General features: G+C 43.0%; 1 protein-coding gene across 1 annotated transcript in view; it reads right to left on the bottom strand.

The window, feature by feature from the left end:
* Positions 1-11925, bottom strand: part of COL4A5 (collagen type IV alpha 5 chain) — a 202363-nt gene extending 190438 nt beyond the window's left edge. The window contains exon 1 of the mRNA XM_027839100.1: positions 11845-11925. Coding sequence (XP_027694901.1) covers positions 11845-11925 — 81 coding nt within the window. The remainder of the gene's footprint in view (positions 1-11844) is intronic.
* Positions 11926-17982: the final 6057 nt, after the last annotated feature.

Below are 17982 nucleotides of genomic sequence, written 5' to 3'. Positions count from 1 at the left end.
ATACATTTTGTACATTTATATACACATTGTTTTCCCCTCCTTAAGGGCAGGGACTATTTCATTTCCATCTCTGCATTTCCAGTGCCCAGCATAGTGCCTGACATATATAATAGCTACTCTATATCTGCCTGTTGTAATGATCGTTGAATAAAAAAGTAGTGGAATCATAGTCCTATGTGATCTATGAGAAGGGAAAGGTATTACCAATCTGGGAGCAAGCAGAAATCAGGGAAGACTGTGTCTCAAGATTCTAAACTCTGAAATTGTTCTCTCAGATTATAAGTGAGCCTTCTACCTTTCATGCCTTGTCTTCCTCCAGAAACTGCTCTTTGCCTTAACTCTCAACCCCCTTCCCTGAATTCTACTTTGTTCTCTGGTCCATCACGCCTGTCCCAGCCTCACTTCTCAGTCATTTCAACAAAGCATCATCTCAACCCACTAATTTCTGGCTCCCTTGTCTTTCAGCTGCTCCCACAAGATTAATATTCATCCCTGGGTCTGCCCAAACATCTACTTTCTATGCTTACTCCTCATGGTGCAACTCTACCAAATGAATCATAGGAATCAAAGGAATCATGCAGACAGACTTCTACCAACCAATTCATGAAAGCATGCATTAGCTAGGTCCTTACTACTACCTGGTCCACCTTTTCTCTTTTCTAGTCACAGTAATTAGAGCAACAAAGGGCTGAGAAATCACCTAATCCAATCCTCCATTTTAAAGTCAGGGAAGTCAGTCATGTTGAAAAGAGCAGTAGTCATTTTCAGCATAACTCATTCTATAACCCCAAAGCAGGAAGATGGCAATTTATCACGATTCAAATTACAGCAAGAGAAGCAGATGGCTAACACCTGGGCACAATGAAAAGCCTTCTGAAAAAAATAACAGGAGAGTTAACAGCCTGAAGCTCCCGCTAGCTGGAAGTCACCCATACTCCCCCACACCATGCCCCCGGCACCAACAACCTTCCAGGTTCGCATGACTGCATTTCTGGTGGCCTCTAGCCTCTCCCTTCATGGCAATGACTCAATCTGAATCCTCCCCACCACCACAAACATACACACATGCCTTAACAGAGGGAGAACAGTGGGCTTGCCCAGGTCTGGCCACTTAAAAGGGTTCAGGGACTAGGCAGGAGTGGGGAACCTGCAGCCTCGAGGTCACGTGTGGCTCTCTAGGTCCTCGAGTGTGGCCTTTTGACTGAGTCCAAGTTTTATAGAACAAATTCTTTTATTAAGGCGGTTTCTTCTGTGAAGTTTGGATTCAAGTTTTATAGAACAAATTCTTTTATTAAGGTGGTTTGTTCTGTGAAGTTTGGGTGGGGGAGATTCAGCTGCATTCCTGCTAGCTGGAAACTCCATGGAAAGGACTACAGTTGGGTTCATATCCCCCTTGACCTCACACTACCGACTCTTGGAGACGTCCAAGTTCCCTCCTCCCCATCTCCCATCCCCTAGTCCAGGGGTGGGGAACCTGCGGCCTCGAGGCCACGTGTGGCTCTCTAGGTCCTCGAGTACGGCCTTTTGACTGAGTCCAAGTTTTATAGAACAAATTCTTTTATTAAGGTTGTTTCTTCTGTGAAGTATGGATTCAAGTTTTATAGAACAAATTCTTTTATTAAGACAGTTTGTTCTGTGAAGTTTGGATTCAGTCAGGGCAGCACTCGAGGACCTAGAGGGCCACACGTGGCCTTGAGGCCACAGGTTCCCCACCCCTGGACTAGGGGATGGGAGACGGGGAGGAGGGAACTTGGACGTCTCCAAGAGTCGGTAGTGTGAGGTCAAGGGGGATATGAACCCAACTGTAGTCCTTTCCATGGAGTTTCCAGCTAGCAGGAATGCAGCTGAATCTCCCCCACCCTCTTACTGGAAAAGATTGAGCGATTCTATTCCTTGGCATCTGGGCAGGTGAAAATATTTAAGGGTCAAACAGTACAGAGCCTGCTACAAACTACAGAAAACAGAAGAGAAAGGATGAAATACAAAGCCGCCAAGAGAGCACTCAAAGGGATAATCCAGCACAACGCATAAAGGAAGAATGAGTAAAGAATCTAGAAAATGTCACAATACAGTAAATAAATATTACATTGTAAAGATAAATGAGCCAAACACTCACAATGAAAAATAAAATATGAGTTCTATAGTATCCTCTGAAATAATGGACTAATACCAGTAAGAGGTCAAAACAGGTCAAAAGAAATAAAAAGAAGACATTTAGGAATGGAAATCAGAAGGCTTAAAAAAGAAATTAATAAGATAAACAAGAAAGTTGTTGTTCAGTTGCGTCTGACTCTCTGTGACCCCATTTGGGGTTTTCTGAAGTGGTTTGCCATGGCCTTCTCCAGTTCACTTTATAGATGAGGAAACTGAGGCAAGCAGGGTGAAGTGACTTGCCCAGGGTCACACTGCTAGTTAGTGTCTGAGGCTGGATTTGAACTCAGGAAGATGAGTCTTCCTGACTCCAGGCCCAGCACACTATCCACTGAGCCACCTAGTCACCCTAACAAGAAAGTAAAACAACCTAAAATAGACAACAGAAAAATCATTTCCAAATACTAGAGGCTCTGAAAAAGATAAAGACAAATTTGAAACCTACTATGTGCCAAGAGCTGTGCTAAGCACTATGCAAATATTATCACATTTGATTCTCACAACAATCCTACAAAGTAAGTGCTATAATTATCTCCATTTTAAAGATGAGGAAACTAAGGCAGACAGAGAGAGGTTAAGTAACTTGCCCAAAGTCACACAGCTAGTAAGTATCTGAGGCCAAATATGAACTCCAGACCCAGAGCTCTGTGTAGTGTGCCACCACGCACCACATGCCTGTGATTACTTTGGTATACCATAGGGAACTTCTAGGTGGAGAAACTTCCTCCCCCATTGTAGTATTAAATTGAGAAAATCAAATTGATTCTATTTTGTAATTGACTCTGTTCTGTATCACTGCCAACATTTTGTGTACTACCTAAGTCACGTTTCTTTGTCTTTTAAGTTCAGAAGTTCAGCTTTCCTTTCTTAAGCTAGTTAAGTTTGTGAGTTCAGTTTTCCTGATAATCACTGTTCTATTCTTGTGTCAAGGAAATCTGTTATCCTTGGAAGAATGCAGGTGGATGCCAGGGAGTCTGGTCTATTATCTCTGCAACATTGGCTGTCCTTCAAGAAAGTCTGGTCTGTTATCGATGTGACACTAATTAGCCATGCAGGTGGACACCATCAATGAGCTTTCCATAGCAAAAGTTAGGAGTGGTTGTTGCTACTCATGCATTCCAAACTTTCAGCCAATCATATTGTTTTCCCATCTACGATGCTGCTTTCTAGCTTTTGGATGCCTCTTTTGTCTGTAAAAATAATCTGTCTGCCTTCATTCCGGGTCTTTTTGCTTGCTGAGGAGCTAAAGGTCCCTTTTATTGGTAATTATTAGTCTTACCAATAAAGTGAACATGCTTGGAACTTTGTGCCTCGGTTTACCTTAATTTCTATACTGACAGTAGGTTAACACTCTCTCCGCAATTTATATAGTCTTAGAGAGTTGCCTGGGGCATTAATAGGTTAAGTGCTTTTCCCAGGGTCACTCAGCCAGCTTGTGTCAGAGGCAGAACCTGAATCCAGGGCTTCCAAGTTTCAAGGCCAGCTCTCTATATACTAGGTCATGCAGTCTTTCCAAAAATATAGAATTGGAAGAAAATTTGGCAGACCACAAGCAAAATATGGCAATTTTAAAAAAAAATAAATCTTAAACAAGTAAATGTGACTGACTTCACAGCAAATATCTCTGATAAAGGTCTGATATCCAAAATATATAGGAAGTTGATACAAATATAAAGAGATAAGAGCCATTCTCCAATAAAGAAATGATCAAAGGATATTGACAAGCAGTTTTCAAAAATGGAAGTACAAATTATCAACAACAATATGAAAGAATGCCCCAAATAATAAGAGAAATACATAAAAAACAACTTAGGTTTTACCTCACACACATAAGATTGACAAAACAGATGAAAACGGTAACTATGAAAGGCAAAAATGGTAAAATAGTGGAGGGATTTCAGGAAGACAGACGTACCAATGCACTGTTGATAGAGGCGTGAATTGGTCCAATCATTCCAGAAAAATAATTAACTAAACATACCTTTTGATCCAATGTTATCACTACTAGGGTATGACCCTAAAAGGTCAATGCCATACTGACAAGACCTACATACACAAAAATATTTGTTGTTGTTCAGTTGTGTTTGACTCTTTGTGACCCTGTTTGGAGTTTTCTTGGCAGAGATACTGAAGTGGCTTGCCTTTCCTTCTCTAGCTCATTTTACAGATGAGGAAACTGAGGCAAACGGGGTGATGTGACTTGCCCGGGGTCACACAGCCACTAAATGTTTGAGGTTGGATTTGAACTCAGTAAGATGGCACTTCCTAATTCCAAATCCAGTGCTCTATTCACTGCACCACCTGGCTGCCCCCAAAAATATTTATAGCAGCACTTTTTGTGGTAGGACAAAATGGAAGAAAAGTGGGTGCCCATTAACTGTAAAATGGTTGGATTAATCTTGGCATATAAATGCAATGAAATATTATTGTGCCATAAGAAGTGATAAAATGAAGAATTTATGAAGACTTAGAAAGACTTGTATAAACTGATACACAACAAAATGAGCAGAACCAGAGAAACAATTGATGCAATGACCATAATAATATAAAGGAAAGCAACATCAAAAGATCTCGCAACTTTGATCAATGCAACATGAACTGTTATTGAAGCATGCTTCCCTATAATAGACTGTAGGTGTGGATGAGGCATTTATTGTTAGACATGGCTGATATGTTGCTTTGTTTCACTTATCCTTTCTTCTTTGTTATGATAGAGGGTAATATATGTGAGGGATGGGGGAAGGAAGCATTAGAAAATAACAGTAATGTGGGAGGGCAAGTACAATAAACCATTTTTTAAATTTACTAAACCTGAAGACAGGATACACAAAGAATATAGGAATAACAGATCTCCCAGAAAACTATGACAAATTTGAAAACAAAAAAAAATTGCCAAGTACTGAAAATAGAGAACCAAGTATTGATCTATAAGAGACATCACAACACTAACAAAAAATACAAGAGTAAAACACCAAGGCAGGTATGTAGTGGCTAAACTTCGATGCCAAACAACAAATATTGCAAGCAGTCAAGAAAAGGTCTTTGGCTATTGAGCAAAAGTCAATACAAATAGCCCAGGACTCTTCCTCAACAAGAAAGAAATCATACTATATTCCTAAAAGCAAAGGATATCAGGAAGCACCTTAAAATAACATACCCTCCAAAGCTGAGCCTAATCATCGATAAATAAAGATGAGTTTTCAAACAAAGAAAAAAAAAGATATTTAAGTGATTCTTTCAAAAGAAACCAGAAGTAAACATAATATTTGACTTGCAAACACTTCAAATAAGAGAAACAGAAGGATGGAAAATATTAAGCAATTTAAACAGTTCTCTCTTGCTCCTATGACAAGTCTATCATATTTTTAAAATCAATGAGATCATCAAAGAAGAAAATAACAATAGCTAGCATTTATACAGTGTTTAAGATTTGCAAAGCACCTTATATATGTTAAGTCATTTGATCTAAGGATCTAAGGGGCTTCAGATTTATTTGGACCTGAGAGAATCAGGATAATGGAAGGAAAAATAATAATAATAGCTAACATGTATATGGTACTTACCATTTACCAGGAACTGTGCTAAGGGTTTTACAATTATTATCTCATTTGATCCTCACAACAACCCTGGGAGGGAGGTCTATTATTATCCCTGTTTTATAGTTGAGGAAACTGAGGAAGGCAGCAGTTAAGAGACTTGCCCAGAGTCACATAGCCAGTAAATGTCTAAGGCTGGATTTGAACTCAAGTCTTCCTGACTCCAGGCCAGGTGCTCTATCCACTGTACCACTTCACTGCCCAAGAAGAATTGGACTGAATATTCAATGAACTAAAACCCACATTTCCTTATAAGTAAACCAATTATTATTTATGTCAATATTAGCAAGGCATTATTCTAGGGGCTGGGTATACAAAGATGAAAAAATAACATCATAGAATCACAGAATATCAGGGCTAGAACAGTCCTTAGAAACCACTTGTCATTGTACAGATAAGGAAGCTGAAATTGGTTTTGAAGGCTGATGAATCTCGAAGTTGGGTGTATGATGGAGAACCGAAAGAGAGGACACATTCTGAAGCTGTTGTAATAAATCTGAATCGCTGAAGACAAGTCAAGACCTGTAACTTTCCTGGTATGGAAACTCTCTCCATAATGCAAATGATCCAAATGATGATGAGGATAATATTTACAAAGCACTTTAAGTTTTCCAAAGCGCTTTACAGATATGTCATTTTATCCTCACAACAACCCTGAGAAGTACGTACTATTATTATTCCCATTGATAGATGAGGAAACTGAGGCTGAGAGAGGTTATGTAACATGTCCAGAGTCACACGGTAAGTATCAGAGGCTAGATTTGAACTCAGGTCTTCCCTTCCAGGTCCAGCACTCTAATCATTATACTACCTAGCTGCCTATATGAGCAATTTGTCCATAACTTAAGTGCATAAAATAAAAGTGGTCAAACATCTGGCCCACAACACTCCAGAGTGCAAACCAAACCAGATTAAAATGTAGTTGGGAAATATTTTACAAAATAAATAAAAATACAAAAGAACATAGATAATGTTAATATGTGGTTTTCTAAGTCAATATGCCACAGGGATCCTTATGTACAGTTTTCTGGCCCCTATTTCTGTTTGAGTTTGACACTGCTGGCTAAAGAATTACCTCCTCGGGGCACTGAGAGGTGAATTGTTTGCACATGGTCACATAGGTGTTAGAGAATGCACTTGAACCTATGGTTCCTCACTCCAAGGTCAGCCTGCCTCTTGACCTGTCCTTTATAAAGCCAAGTGTTTTAGTGGTACCAATACCTATCCCTAGCAACTGAAATTACTCCCTCCAAAGTTACTAAAGCTCTCTGAATTGCCAAATCAAGAGCTTCTCAATTCTCATCTTTCCTGAGCCCTCAGAAAGGTTGACCACCCTCTTCTCCTGGATCCTCTCTTCTCTCCTTTTTTTTTATGACCCTACCACTCTCTTTTGGCACACCTCCCTCTCTGACTACTCCTTCTACAATCTACTTGGCCACTAATCGCGCATATCTTCTGCACCTCTCTCCTGGACTGCCTTTTTTTCCTCTCTAAACTGTCTCACTTGGTAGTCTCCATTCCCCTAAGTCAAATTTCTCTCTGCAAATAATTTTCAGGTCTATTTGTCTTGCCCTAGTCTCTCTCCTAAGCTCCAGTATCAAAATACCAACTGCCCACTAGATAATTCAAACCAGATGTCCCATAAACATCTCAAACTCAACATATGCAAAATGGAACTCCTCCTCTTTTGCCCCAAATCTGAATTTCCCTTTAACCATGAGGGTACCACCATTCTCCCCATCAGCCAGGTGCACAACTGTAAGATCACCCTCAATTTCTTGCTCACACTCACTCCAGATAATAATCCTCGTCATCACCATCGGAGCACGCATTTATGGGGCACTTTCAGGTTTACAAAGTGTTTTAAGTATGTTGTTTCCTTTGATCCCATATATGCAATCACTTACCAAAACTGGATGTTTCTTTACAAAGTCTTTCATAAATCTGTTCCCTTTTCTCCACTCCTACATCCACCACCCTAGAGCAGGCTCTCATCACTTCTCCCCTGGACTATTTGCAGTAACTTTCTCACCGGTTTCCCTGCCTCAAGCCTCTCCCCCACTCGATCCTTTGCTCAACTCTTCCTAAACAGTGCATTTCCCCATGTCAACCTTCTACAACTGCAATGGCTCCCTGTTACCATTAGGATCAAATATAAATTCTTATTTGGCATTTAAAGCTCTTTGCAACCTGGTCTCTTCTATCTTTCCAGCCTTCTCACAAATTATTCACCTCTATTTTCTTTGTGGACCATCCATACTGGCCTACTTGCCACTCTCCACACACAATGCCCCATATCCCACCTCCATGACCTTGCATTACCCATCCCCCATGCCTGAACCGCTCTCTCTCTCTCCTCAGTTGTGCCTCCTAGAATCCCAAGGCTCCAAGCCCATCTTCTGCAGGATGCCTGTTCTGGTTTCCCCATCCCCCCAGCCCAGTTGTCAGTGCCTTCTCTTCCAAAGTTATCTTCCATCTTCTCTGTATGCATATTGTATTTTCTTACTTACAAAAATGTAGCCTTCCATATTAGACTATAAGAACCTTGAATGGAGGAAATATTTTTGCTTTTTTCTGTATTCTCAGAGCTCAGCACTGTACCAGGGAAATAGTAAGCATTTAATAAACGTTTGTTGATTGATTGATCTGACCAGAGTTGGATTTTTCTGTCTTTTCCTATCATTATGTTCTTGTCTCCTCATCTTTTTCTCTCTTTACAACTTTTTTCCAACTGTTTGCAGATTTCGGCTTTCTCCTTTCATCCCTGTAGCCATCACTATCCTCTGGGCAATGGGACAAGATCACAGCTCAAATTCCTTCACTTTCTCAATCTCTGATCCAATGTTCTCCTTTTCCCAGGGCCACTTCCCCATATGCCTTCATGCTCTTTCCTGATGAAAGTGTGCCCTAGACACTAATACACTATTGGTGGAGTTGTGAACTGATCCAACCACTCTGGAAAGCAATTTGGAACTATGCCCAAAGGGCTAAAATACTGTGAGTATCCTTTGATCCAGCAACACCACTGCTAAGTCTGTATCCGAAAGAGATCATAATAAAGCAGAAAGGATGGGTCCTTAATATTCATAGCAGCTCTTTTTGTGGTGGCAAAGAATTGGAAATTGAGGGGATGCCCATCAATTGGGGAATGGCTGACCAAGTTGTGGTTTATGAACGTAATGGAATACTATCGTGCTATAAGAAATGATGAGCAGGCAGATTTCAGAAAAACCTGGAAAGATTTACACGAACTGATGCTGAGTGAAGTGAGCGGAACCAGGAGAACATTATACACAGTAACAGTAACATTGTGTGGATGATCAACTATGATAGATCTAGTTTTTCCTTCTGCAATACAATGATTCAAGACAATTCCAAAGACTCGTGATGGAAAATGCTATCCACATCTAGAGAAAGAGCTATGGAGTCTGAATGCAGATCAAAACATACTATTTTCAGTTTTTTTTCATGAGTTTTCCCTCTTGTTCTGTTTCTTCTTTCACAATATGACTAATGGGGAAATAAGTTTAACATGATTGCACATGCATAACCTATATCAGATCGCTTGCTTTCTTGAGGAGGGGGGATGGGAAGGAAGGAAGGAGAAAAATTGGAACTCAAAATCTTGTAAAAAATGAATGTTGAAAACTATCTTTACATGTAATTGGAAAAAAAAAGAAGAAAGTGTTCCCTAGCCTTCTGGGGGTTTTCCATTTGTCCAGTCATTCAAGAAATCTCTACTGAGTGCCTATTCACTGCAAGCTGGTAGCTTAGGTGCTATGTTGGTGACACAAGGAAACATTAGGATAGAGTTTCTGCCCTTCAAGTAGCATAGTCTAGAATTTCTCTCCCTCTCTCCCCTTGCCATGGACCAGTTAACTCAAGAGAAAAAAAACAGAACAGCCTCAGGCTGCATCTCTAACTCTGGGAAGTTCATGTCATTGGTCTCAAGAGGGATCAGATGAGAAAAAGTATGGTGAGGTCTTTGAATTCCATCCTCCACAAATGGAAAAATCCACTTAAAGTGCCTGTCCTGCTGAGTAGGTCAAAGCCATAGGAACAGCACATTCTCACTCTATATCCCTCAAAGAAATCTTCCCAGCCTGGAAAAAAAAAAACTTACTCTCTTACCTCTTACTTATTAGGACAAGAGGGAACACTTTGTGAATACTCCACCTAAACTCAAATATTTATTCTGTTATACAATTATTCCAATCTTTTGGTATGGCAAAGGAAATACAATCTAAGCAGGTAACTTCAGGCAAAATCAGAAAGGAAAAAAAAAATCTAAATGTATTTATCCAGCACTTTTCAAAAGCTCTGACCCTGCAACACTGCAAAAGCAGGCAAGAAGAAGATGCTTCCGGCATCTCCATGTCCAACAGTACAGCTGAAACAGTATTTGAAGGTCTGTGGTCCTTTGATGATAGGCAGCAGGAGTGCAGAAGAAAGAGTACTGGCTTTAGAGTCAGAGGACCCGGGTTCAGATTTGACTTCTACCACTTACTCCCTGTGTGAATTTGGACCAGCCCCTTCTCCTCCCTGGGCCTCAGTTTCCCCCTCTGTAAAATAAGGGAGTTTGGACTAGATGACCTCTGGGGTCCCTTCCAAATGTAAATCAATCATTCGTAAAAGCAGTGGACAAGCCTTAATTATGGAGGCTAATGTCAGTGTCATTCATAATTTAAAGGAAAAAATGCTAAATTCTCCTGAATTTGCTAGGAGTTCACTTTGCAGGGTTCCCCCACCCCTGCTTTGGGGAGTAGATCTCTGCCATTCTGTTTAGGTTAATATTAAAGGTAGTCTGCATTCCCTGAATGCCAGAGACCTGGCCCAAAGCCAGCCAGCTACAGTGGGGTAACCTCAATGCTTCTGAGTTCAGTGATCCTTGATGGACACTTGAAGTGATTTCAACTCTATTAAAGCAGAGCCCATCCCCTGGCACCTAAGTCGATGGAAGTCACACGTTTTTGTGGTTGGAAATTCTACCCTGGGGAGCCCACCTGCTGGAGGAAGGAGCTGGTCAAACGCAGCTAGCCCGGTTCTCAGAGGACAAATGAAAATGGCTTGCTTCAGTGCCAAAGCCTCAGACAAGTTGAGGGGAGAGCACTGGAATTATTTTTTAAAGCAGTTCTAGATAACAAAATCTCTCAGTCTCACTGACCATTCATTTTCCCTCTCCCCTGAAGGGCTTTTCCCCCACACAAAACCATTCCATCTTAAACTTCACAATCAGAGATGACAGGACTCTAGCTATCTGTAGAACTAAAAAGGATCTCAGAAGCCATCTAGTTCGGTCCCTTGTTTTACAGAAGAAACTGAGTCACAGGGAGGGGAAGTGATCAGCCAAGGGCACACACAGGATCCTGGATCTAGAAATGGAAGGGACCTCAAAGGTCACCTTAGTTCAACCTCCTCATTTTACAGATGAGGAAACTGAGGCACAGAGCGTTGTAAAATGATTTCCCCATGGTCACAAAAGGATCTTAGACCTAAAGCTGGAAGGGATCTCTGAGGTCCTTTAATCCAGTTCTTTCTTTTTACAACAGAGGAAACTGAGACCCAGGGAGGAGAAGGGTTTTGTCCAAGGTCACACAGGCTGTGAAGAGCAGGGCTGAGACTGACTCCAAGTTCATGGCTCCTTCCCCAGAACCAAGCTGCCTGCCTAGCCCCACTCCCGTGGCCCTTGGGGTTTCGCGTTTGTTCTCAGGGGTGGGAAAAGAACCTCTCAAAGGCAGCCCGCGAAATGCACTGCGCACAACCCCCGGAGCCCTGGCTGGTAAAAGAACTTGAAGCGCAGAAAGTGGCCCGGCGCCTGTGAGCGGGCGGACAAAGCGCGGCGCTGCCCAGATCCCTGACTGCACCTCGGGGCGCCGCAGGTCCTTCGGGACCAGGGGAGGGGGCTACCCACTGGGGGAGGGGATTTCCACATGTGTCCTCCCCCCGGTCGTGTCAAGGTTCCCTTCAAAGACCCCCAGCCCCCCATCAGCGCATCCCCCTGCCCTCTCCCGACGGTGCGATGGGGGGAGGGGACCCCTCGATCGTGCCCCCCAAACGCAGAGTTCCCGGTGGGCGGGGGTGGGGGGCAAGGACTTACGGCCGCATCGGCGGGCCAGCCCCACTGGCTCAGGCCCAGGAAGAAGAGCAAGCCGGCGGCGGTCCCCGCGGCTGCCCTCATCGCGGAGCCCCGGCTGCCCGGGCCTCTTGGAGCGCCCCGGGAGCTCCGCCGGCCGCTCTAGCTGCTCCGCGATCGCTCACACGAGCGCACAGGCAAACTTTTCCCCGGCTAGTCCCGTGGGCTTGCGTCTTGTCCCATCCCCAGGCTCATATCCCTCCGCCACCTCGGCCTTCTTTTCTCTGAACGTAGCAACCTGTCTGGCCACGGGGGGGGGGGGGACGGGGGGGGGGGTGGGAGAGAGTGAAAGGGGAGGGGGAAAATGTGGGGGGTTGAGGAGGAAGGGAAGAGTGAGGGGAAGGGAAAAGTAAGGGAAGAAGGAGAGGGGAGGAGAGAATGAGGGGGGAAGAGGAAAGTGAAGGGAAAGGAGAAGTGAGAGGGCAGAGCTAAGGGGAAGGAGGAAAGGGAAGGGAAGGGAGAAGGAAGAGAGGAAAGTGAGGGGAAGGAGAGGGAAGGGAGGAAAGTGAGAGGGAGGGAGGAAAGTGAAGGGGAAGGAGAAGTGAGAGGGGAGAGCTAAGGGGAAGGAGGTAAAGGAAGGGAAGGGAGAAGAGAGAAGAAGGAGAGGGGAAGTGAGAATGAGGGGGGAAGAGGAAAGTGAAGGGAAAGGAGAAGTGAGAGGGGAGAGCTAAGGGGAAGGAGGAAAGGGAAGGGAAGGGAGAAGGAAGAGAGGAAAGTGAGGGGAAGGAGAGGGAAGGGAGGAAAGTGAGAGGGAGGGAGGAAAGTGAAGGGGAAGGAGAAGTGAGAGGGGAGAGCTAAGGGGAAGGAGGTAAAGGAAGGGAAGGGAGAAGAGAGAGAGGAAAGTGAGGGGAGGGAGAGGAGGAAAATGTGGGGGGGAATGAGGGGGAAGGGAAGAGTCAGGGGAAGGGGAAAGTAAGGGAAGAAGGAGAGGGGAAGTGAGAATGAGGGGGGAAGAGGAAAGTGAAGGGAAAGGAGAAGTGAGAGGGGAGAGCTAAGGGGAAGGAGGAAAGGGAAGGGAAGGGAAAAAGGAGAGAGGAAAGTAAGGGGAAGGAGAGGGAAGGGAGGAAAGTGAGAGGGAGGGAGGAAAGTGAAGGGGAGGGAAGAAAGTGAGGGGGAGGAGGGAAAGTGGGGAGAAGGGAGTAAAATAAGGAGGAGAGGGAAGTGAGGAAAAACAGAGGGCAAGTGGTAGTGGGGAGGGGAGTAAGGGAGAAAGCCCCTGACTTCCATCCCACAGAAGTCACAGCTCTCTCCTGGGGACACTTTCTCCTTCCCTCAACACCCTTTCCAGCCTGGAGTGCACTTCCACTCATATCCCAATTCACTGGCAGTGGTGGGGCAACCCAAATACTCCTTGCTCCCTATTATCACTTCCAGACTCTTCCTGTCCCACTGTCACTTTTGCAACCTCTCATTTGAAGCCCATACTATTTAAATTGATCACCAGTCCTGATCCTGGGGACTAGAATACTGATACCCAAGCCATTCTGGGGGCCTCCCTTCTCAATGAGCTCAGTGCTTGGCTAAGTCTCCCTCTCCTATCTCCTTTCCTCACTCCAACATCTATGTGGATATTCCCTCCAATCTCCTAACTTTCCAGTTCCTCAGTCTCCTCCACTCTCCTGACCTCCTCCTCCACTCTTCCCCAGTCGGTCACATCCTTGATCTGGCTGGCACCCACAAGTCTTCTGCTTTGGTGTCTATGAGCTCTGAAATTCCTGTGTCTGATCATGGTCTCTTGTCCTTCTACCTGTGCTGATGTTTCATTCTGGCTAAACCTGCTCTTGGGCATTCCCTCCTTCCTTCGCAATCTTGACCCCTTGGTGAACTAGTCCAACTGCACAGTCTTCCACTCTTGCCCTTTTGTCCTGCTGTAGATTTTACTTTGTCAAACCCCAATTCTTGACTCCTCCTGCCATCTGCCTCCTTCTTTCCTACCCAGATGCCGCTGAACAGAAGTGGAAGAAATTATGAAACCATGCTGACAGCACTATAACTAGCACTATACATTTATGCTCGTTAACCTCAGTGAACGCACTAAGCATTTGTTAAGAGCCTATTCTATGCAAAATGCTATTGATTCTCTATCCCACTCAGCACTCAAGCTGTTCCGGAATCTTTTCTTCTCTCCTCAAGCCCCCCAGTGACTCCCTCTCCCCACTCTCCCAGCTGAAGACCTCACCTCATCTCGTGCTTCATTGCAAACAAACAAACAAACAAACAAACAAAAACAAAAAACAGAGGTTGCCTTTTATCTCTTCACCCCACATCCCTCTGACATCATTCCCCACTATTTCCTCCTTTCCATTCTCTGATGATGGGGAAACCCTTCTGCCTGTCAAAGCTATCTCTTCTCTTCTCCAGCAGATAGCCCCCCATCATTAGTCCCACTCCATCTTCAATTTCTATTTGCTCCTTTTCTGCTGCCTACAAACATATCCCAAGTCTCGCCCATCCTTAAAAGAAAAAGTTGTCACTAGATTCTACCATGCTCATCAGCTATTGTCCTATATCTCTCCTCTCCCTTTAAAATGTCCTGTGCAATCTATGTCTCAGCTTCTCTTCTCACTCTCTTCTAAATTCTCTGCAATCTGGCTTCAAACTTCATCATTCAATCCAAGCTGCTCCCTCCAAAGATACTAATGATCCCTTAGCTGCCAAGTCTAATGGTCTCTTCTCTATCCTATTGACCACCTTCTCCTTCTAGATACTCTCTCCTCTCTTGGCTCTCCTCCCACCTGTCTGACTGCTCCTTTGAAGTCTATTTTACTGGATCGTCACCCAGGCCATACTCCCTATCATTGTCCCCAAGGATATGTAATGGGTCTTTTTCTCTTTTCTCTCTCTATTCTAATACTCTCTCAATTGGTCATCTCATCAGCTCCCATAGCTTCAATTATTATCTCTATGCAGATCATTCCCAGATCTATTTATTGAGCCCTAGTCTTTCTCTTGAACTCCAGTCTTTGTTAGAAACTTTTTTTTAAAATTAAATTAAAATTTTTTTGGTTACATTTTAAGTTCTAGTCACTCTGCCTCCCTTCCTCCTCACCCTGCATTACAGAAGGCCACCATTTGACCCACAGATATATATATATATATATATATATATATATATATATATGTATATGTAAAACCATACTATGCATACTTTGATTTATCTGTTCTTTCTCTGGAGGTGGATGGCATCTTCCTCCATAGGTCCTTTGTAGTTGATTTGGATATTTATAATACGCAGAATAGTTTAGATATTCACAGTTATTCTTCAAACAACATTGCTGTTACTGTATCTAATGTTGTCTTGGTTCTGCTCATTTCACTCCATTATTTTATGCAAGTCTTTCCATATTTTTCTAAAATGACCTGCTCATCATTTCTTACAGCACAGTAGTATCCCATCACACTCATATACCACGACTTGTTTAACCATTCCCCAACTGATGGGCTTCCCCTTAATGTCCAGTTCTTTGCCACTAGGGACCATCTCCAGTCGTCCTGATTTACATCTTGCCACGGGATCCAGATGGCTTCGGAGGAGAAAGTGAGGCTGGTGACTTTGCACAGTCCTCCCTCACTTAAATACTATTCACTTGCAATTCATGGTATCACCTTTCTGATGCCTCTTAGAGAATGAAGGACAAACAACAATAACAAGCTCTTTGCCACTACAAAGAGAGCTGCTATAAATATTTAAGAATGTATAGGTTCTTTTCCTTTTTCCCTGATCACTGTGGGAAACAGAACTAATAGTGATATTTCTGGGTCAAAGGGTTTTATAACAGCTTTATAACCATTTGGGCATAATTCCAGATTGCTCTCCAAAATGGTTGGATCAGTTCACAGTTTCACTAACAGTGTATTAGTGTCCCAATTTTTCCACATCTTCTCCAACATTTGTCATTTTCCCCCTTCTATCATTTTAGCCAATCTGATAGGTGTGAGATGATCTATCTCTATCTCAATCACCCCACGTATCCAATCAGTTGTGAAATCTTGTGATTTCTTTCTCTAGAACATCTTTCTCATATACCACCTTCTCTCCACTCACACAGTTATTACCTAAGTGAAGCCCTCATCACTTCTCATCTAGACTATTACAATAGCCTTCTAATTGGTTTCCCTGCCTCAAGTCTCTTCCCATTCTAATTCATCTTTCACTCAGTACCTAAAGTGATTTACCTAAAGGATAAGTCTAATCACTGTTGCCCTACCTGCTCAATACTCTCCAGTAAGCCACTATTACCCTTACGATCATCTATAAAGTTCTTTGCTTGGCATTTAGATTTCTTCACAGCCTGGTCCCTTCCTAACTTTCAAATCTTCTTACATTCTACCCTTCCCTGTAATCTAGCCATACTTGCTGTTCCTCATGCACAACACTCTTTGGGGGGACAAAGCTAAGATGGTGGAGAGAAATGAGGAAGTTGCCTAAGCTCTCCCCAGGTTTCCTCAGAAACAATGTTAAATCAAGCTTCTAAAAGAATTCTGAAGCAACAGAATCCACCAAAATATGGGGTGAAAAAGTTTTCCAGCCCAAGATAACTTAGAAGGACTTCAGGAAGGGTCTGTCTCACTTGGGTAAAAAGGGAGTGCAGCCCAGCACAGGCAGTGTCCAGGCAAGCCAGTGAGAAACTCTAAGCCACAGCACAGATAAGCACTCGAGACCCTGCAGTCCTGGCTCAGAAGGCCAGTGGTGCAGCAGACCAGCTGTGAGGCCTCCAGCATCAGCACAGTAGGCAAACCACCAGCCCTGGAACCCAGGGCACAGCAGGCTAACTAGGTTGGGCCACCCTAGTGCAGTGGGAAAGCTGCCAGCCTCAGAGGCCCCAGCGCAGAAAGCCAGGGACCAGGCCGCTGGCCCCCAGTGCAAGAATCTTGGGACAGTGCCCCCTGTACCCCAGCAGCAGAGCTCAACTCTTTTTAAAATGAGCAAAAAACAAAAAAGAGCCTAACCATACAAAGCTACTATGGTGACAGGGAAGAACCAAACACAAACTCAGAAGAGGACAACAATGTCAAAATGACTACATGTGAAGCCTCAAAGGGGAATATGGATTGGTCTCAAGCCCAAAAAGTTCTCCTGGAAGAGCTCAAAAAGGATTTTAAAAATCAAGTAAGACAGAGAGAAGAAAAATTGGGGAAAGAAATGATACTTATACAAGAGAATTATGAAAAAAAGAGTCAACAGATTAGAAAAGAAAGCATAAAAATTGACTGGAGAAAACAACTCCTTGAAAAATAGAATTGTTCAAATTGGGTGGGAGGGAATCCACTGAAGAAAACGGCTCCTTTAAAAGTAGAATTGGCCAAATGGAAAAGGAGGTACAAAAGGTCACTGAAGAAAATAGTTCATTAAAAATTAGAATTGGGCAAGTGGAAGCTAATCGCTCCATGAGACAACAAGAATCAGTCAAATGAAATCAAAAGAATGAAAAAATAGGAGAAAATGTAAAATACTTCATTGGAAAAACAACTAACCAGGAAAATAGATCCAGGAGAGATAATTTAAGAATTATTGGACCACCTGAAAGGCACAATCAAAAAAAGAGCTTGGACAGCATCTTTCAAGAAATTATCAAAGAAAACTGCCCTGATATCCTAGAACCAGATGTAAAATAGTCTTTGAAAGAATCTACCTTGAATCCACATTGAAAGATCACCTCCTGAAAGAGATCTCAAAATAAAAACCCCAAGGAATAATGTAGCCAAATTCCAGAGTTATCAGGTCAAGGAGAAAATACTGCAAGCAGCCAGAAAGAAACAAGTCAAATATCAAGAAATGACAGTCAGGGTTACACAGGACTTAGTAGCTTCTACATTAAAGGATCAGACAGCTTGGAATATGATATTCTGGAAGGCAAAGGAGTTTGGATTACAACCAAAAATCAACTACCCAGCAAAATTGAACATAATCTTTCAGAGTAAAAGATTCAATGAAATAGGGGACTTTCAAACTTTCCTGATGAAAAGACCAGAGCTGATATCTATAGTCATATGAAAAAATGCTCCAAATCACTATTGATTAGAGAAATGCAAATGAAAACAACTCTGAGGTACTACCTCATACCTATCAGATTAGCTAATATGACAAAAAAAGAAAATGAT

Source organism: Vombatus ursinus, unplaced genomic scaffold (assembly GCF_900497805.2).
Source record: "Vombatus ursinus unplaced genomic scaffold, bare-nosed wombat genome assembly UNPS02004677.1, whole genome shotgun sequence".
In the NCBI taxonomy this organism is placed as follows: Eukaryota; Metazoa; Chordata; class Mammalia; order Diprotodontia; family Vombatidae; genus Vombatus; species Vombatus ursinus.
Note: the sequence above shows the minus strand (reverse complement) of the source record. Positions and strands in the feature narration are given on the sequence as shown.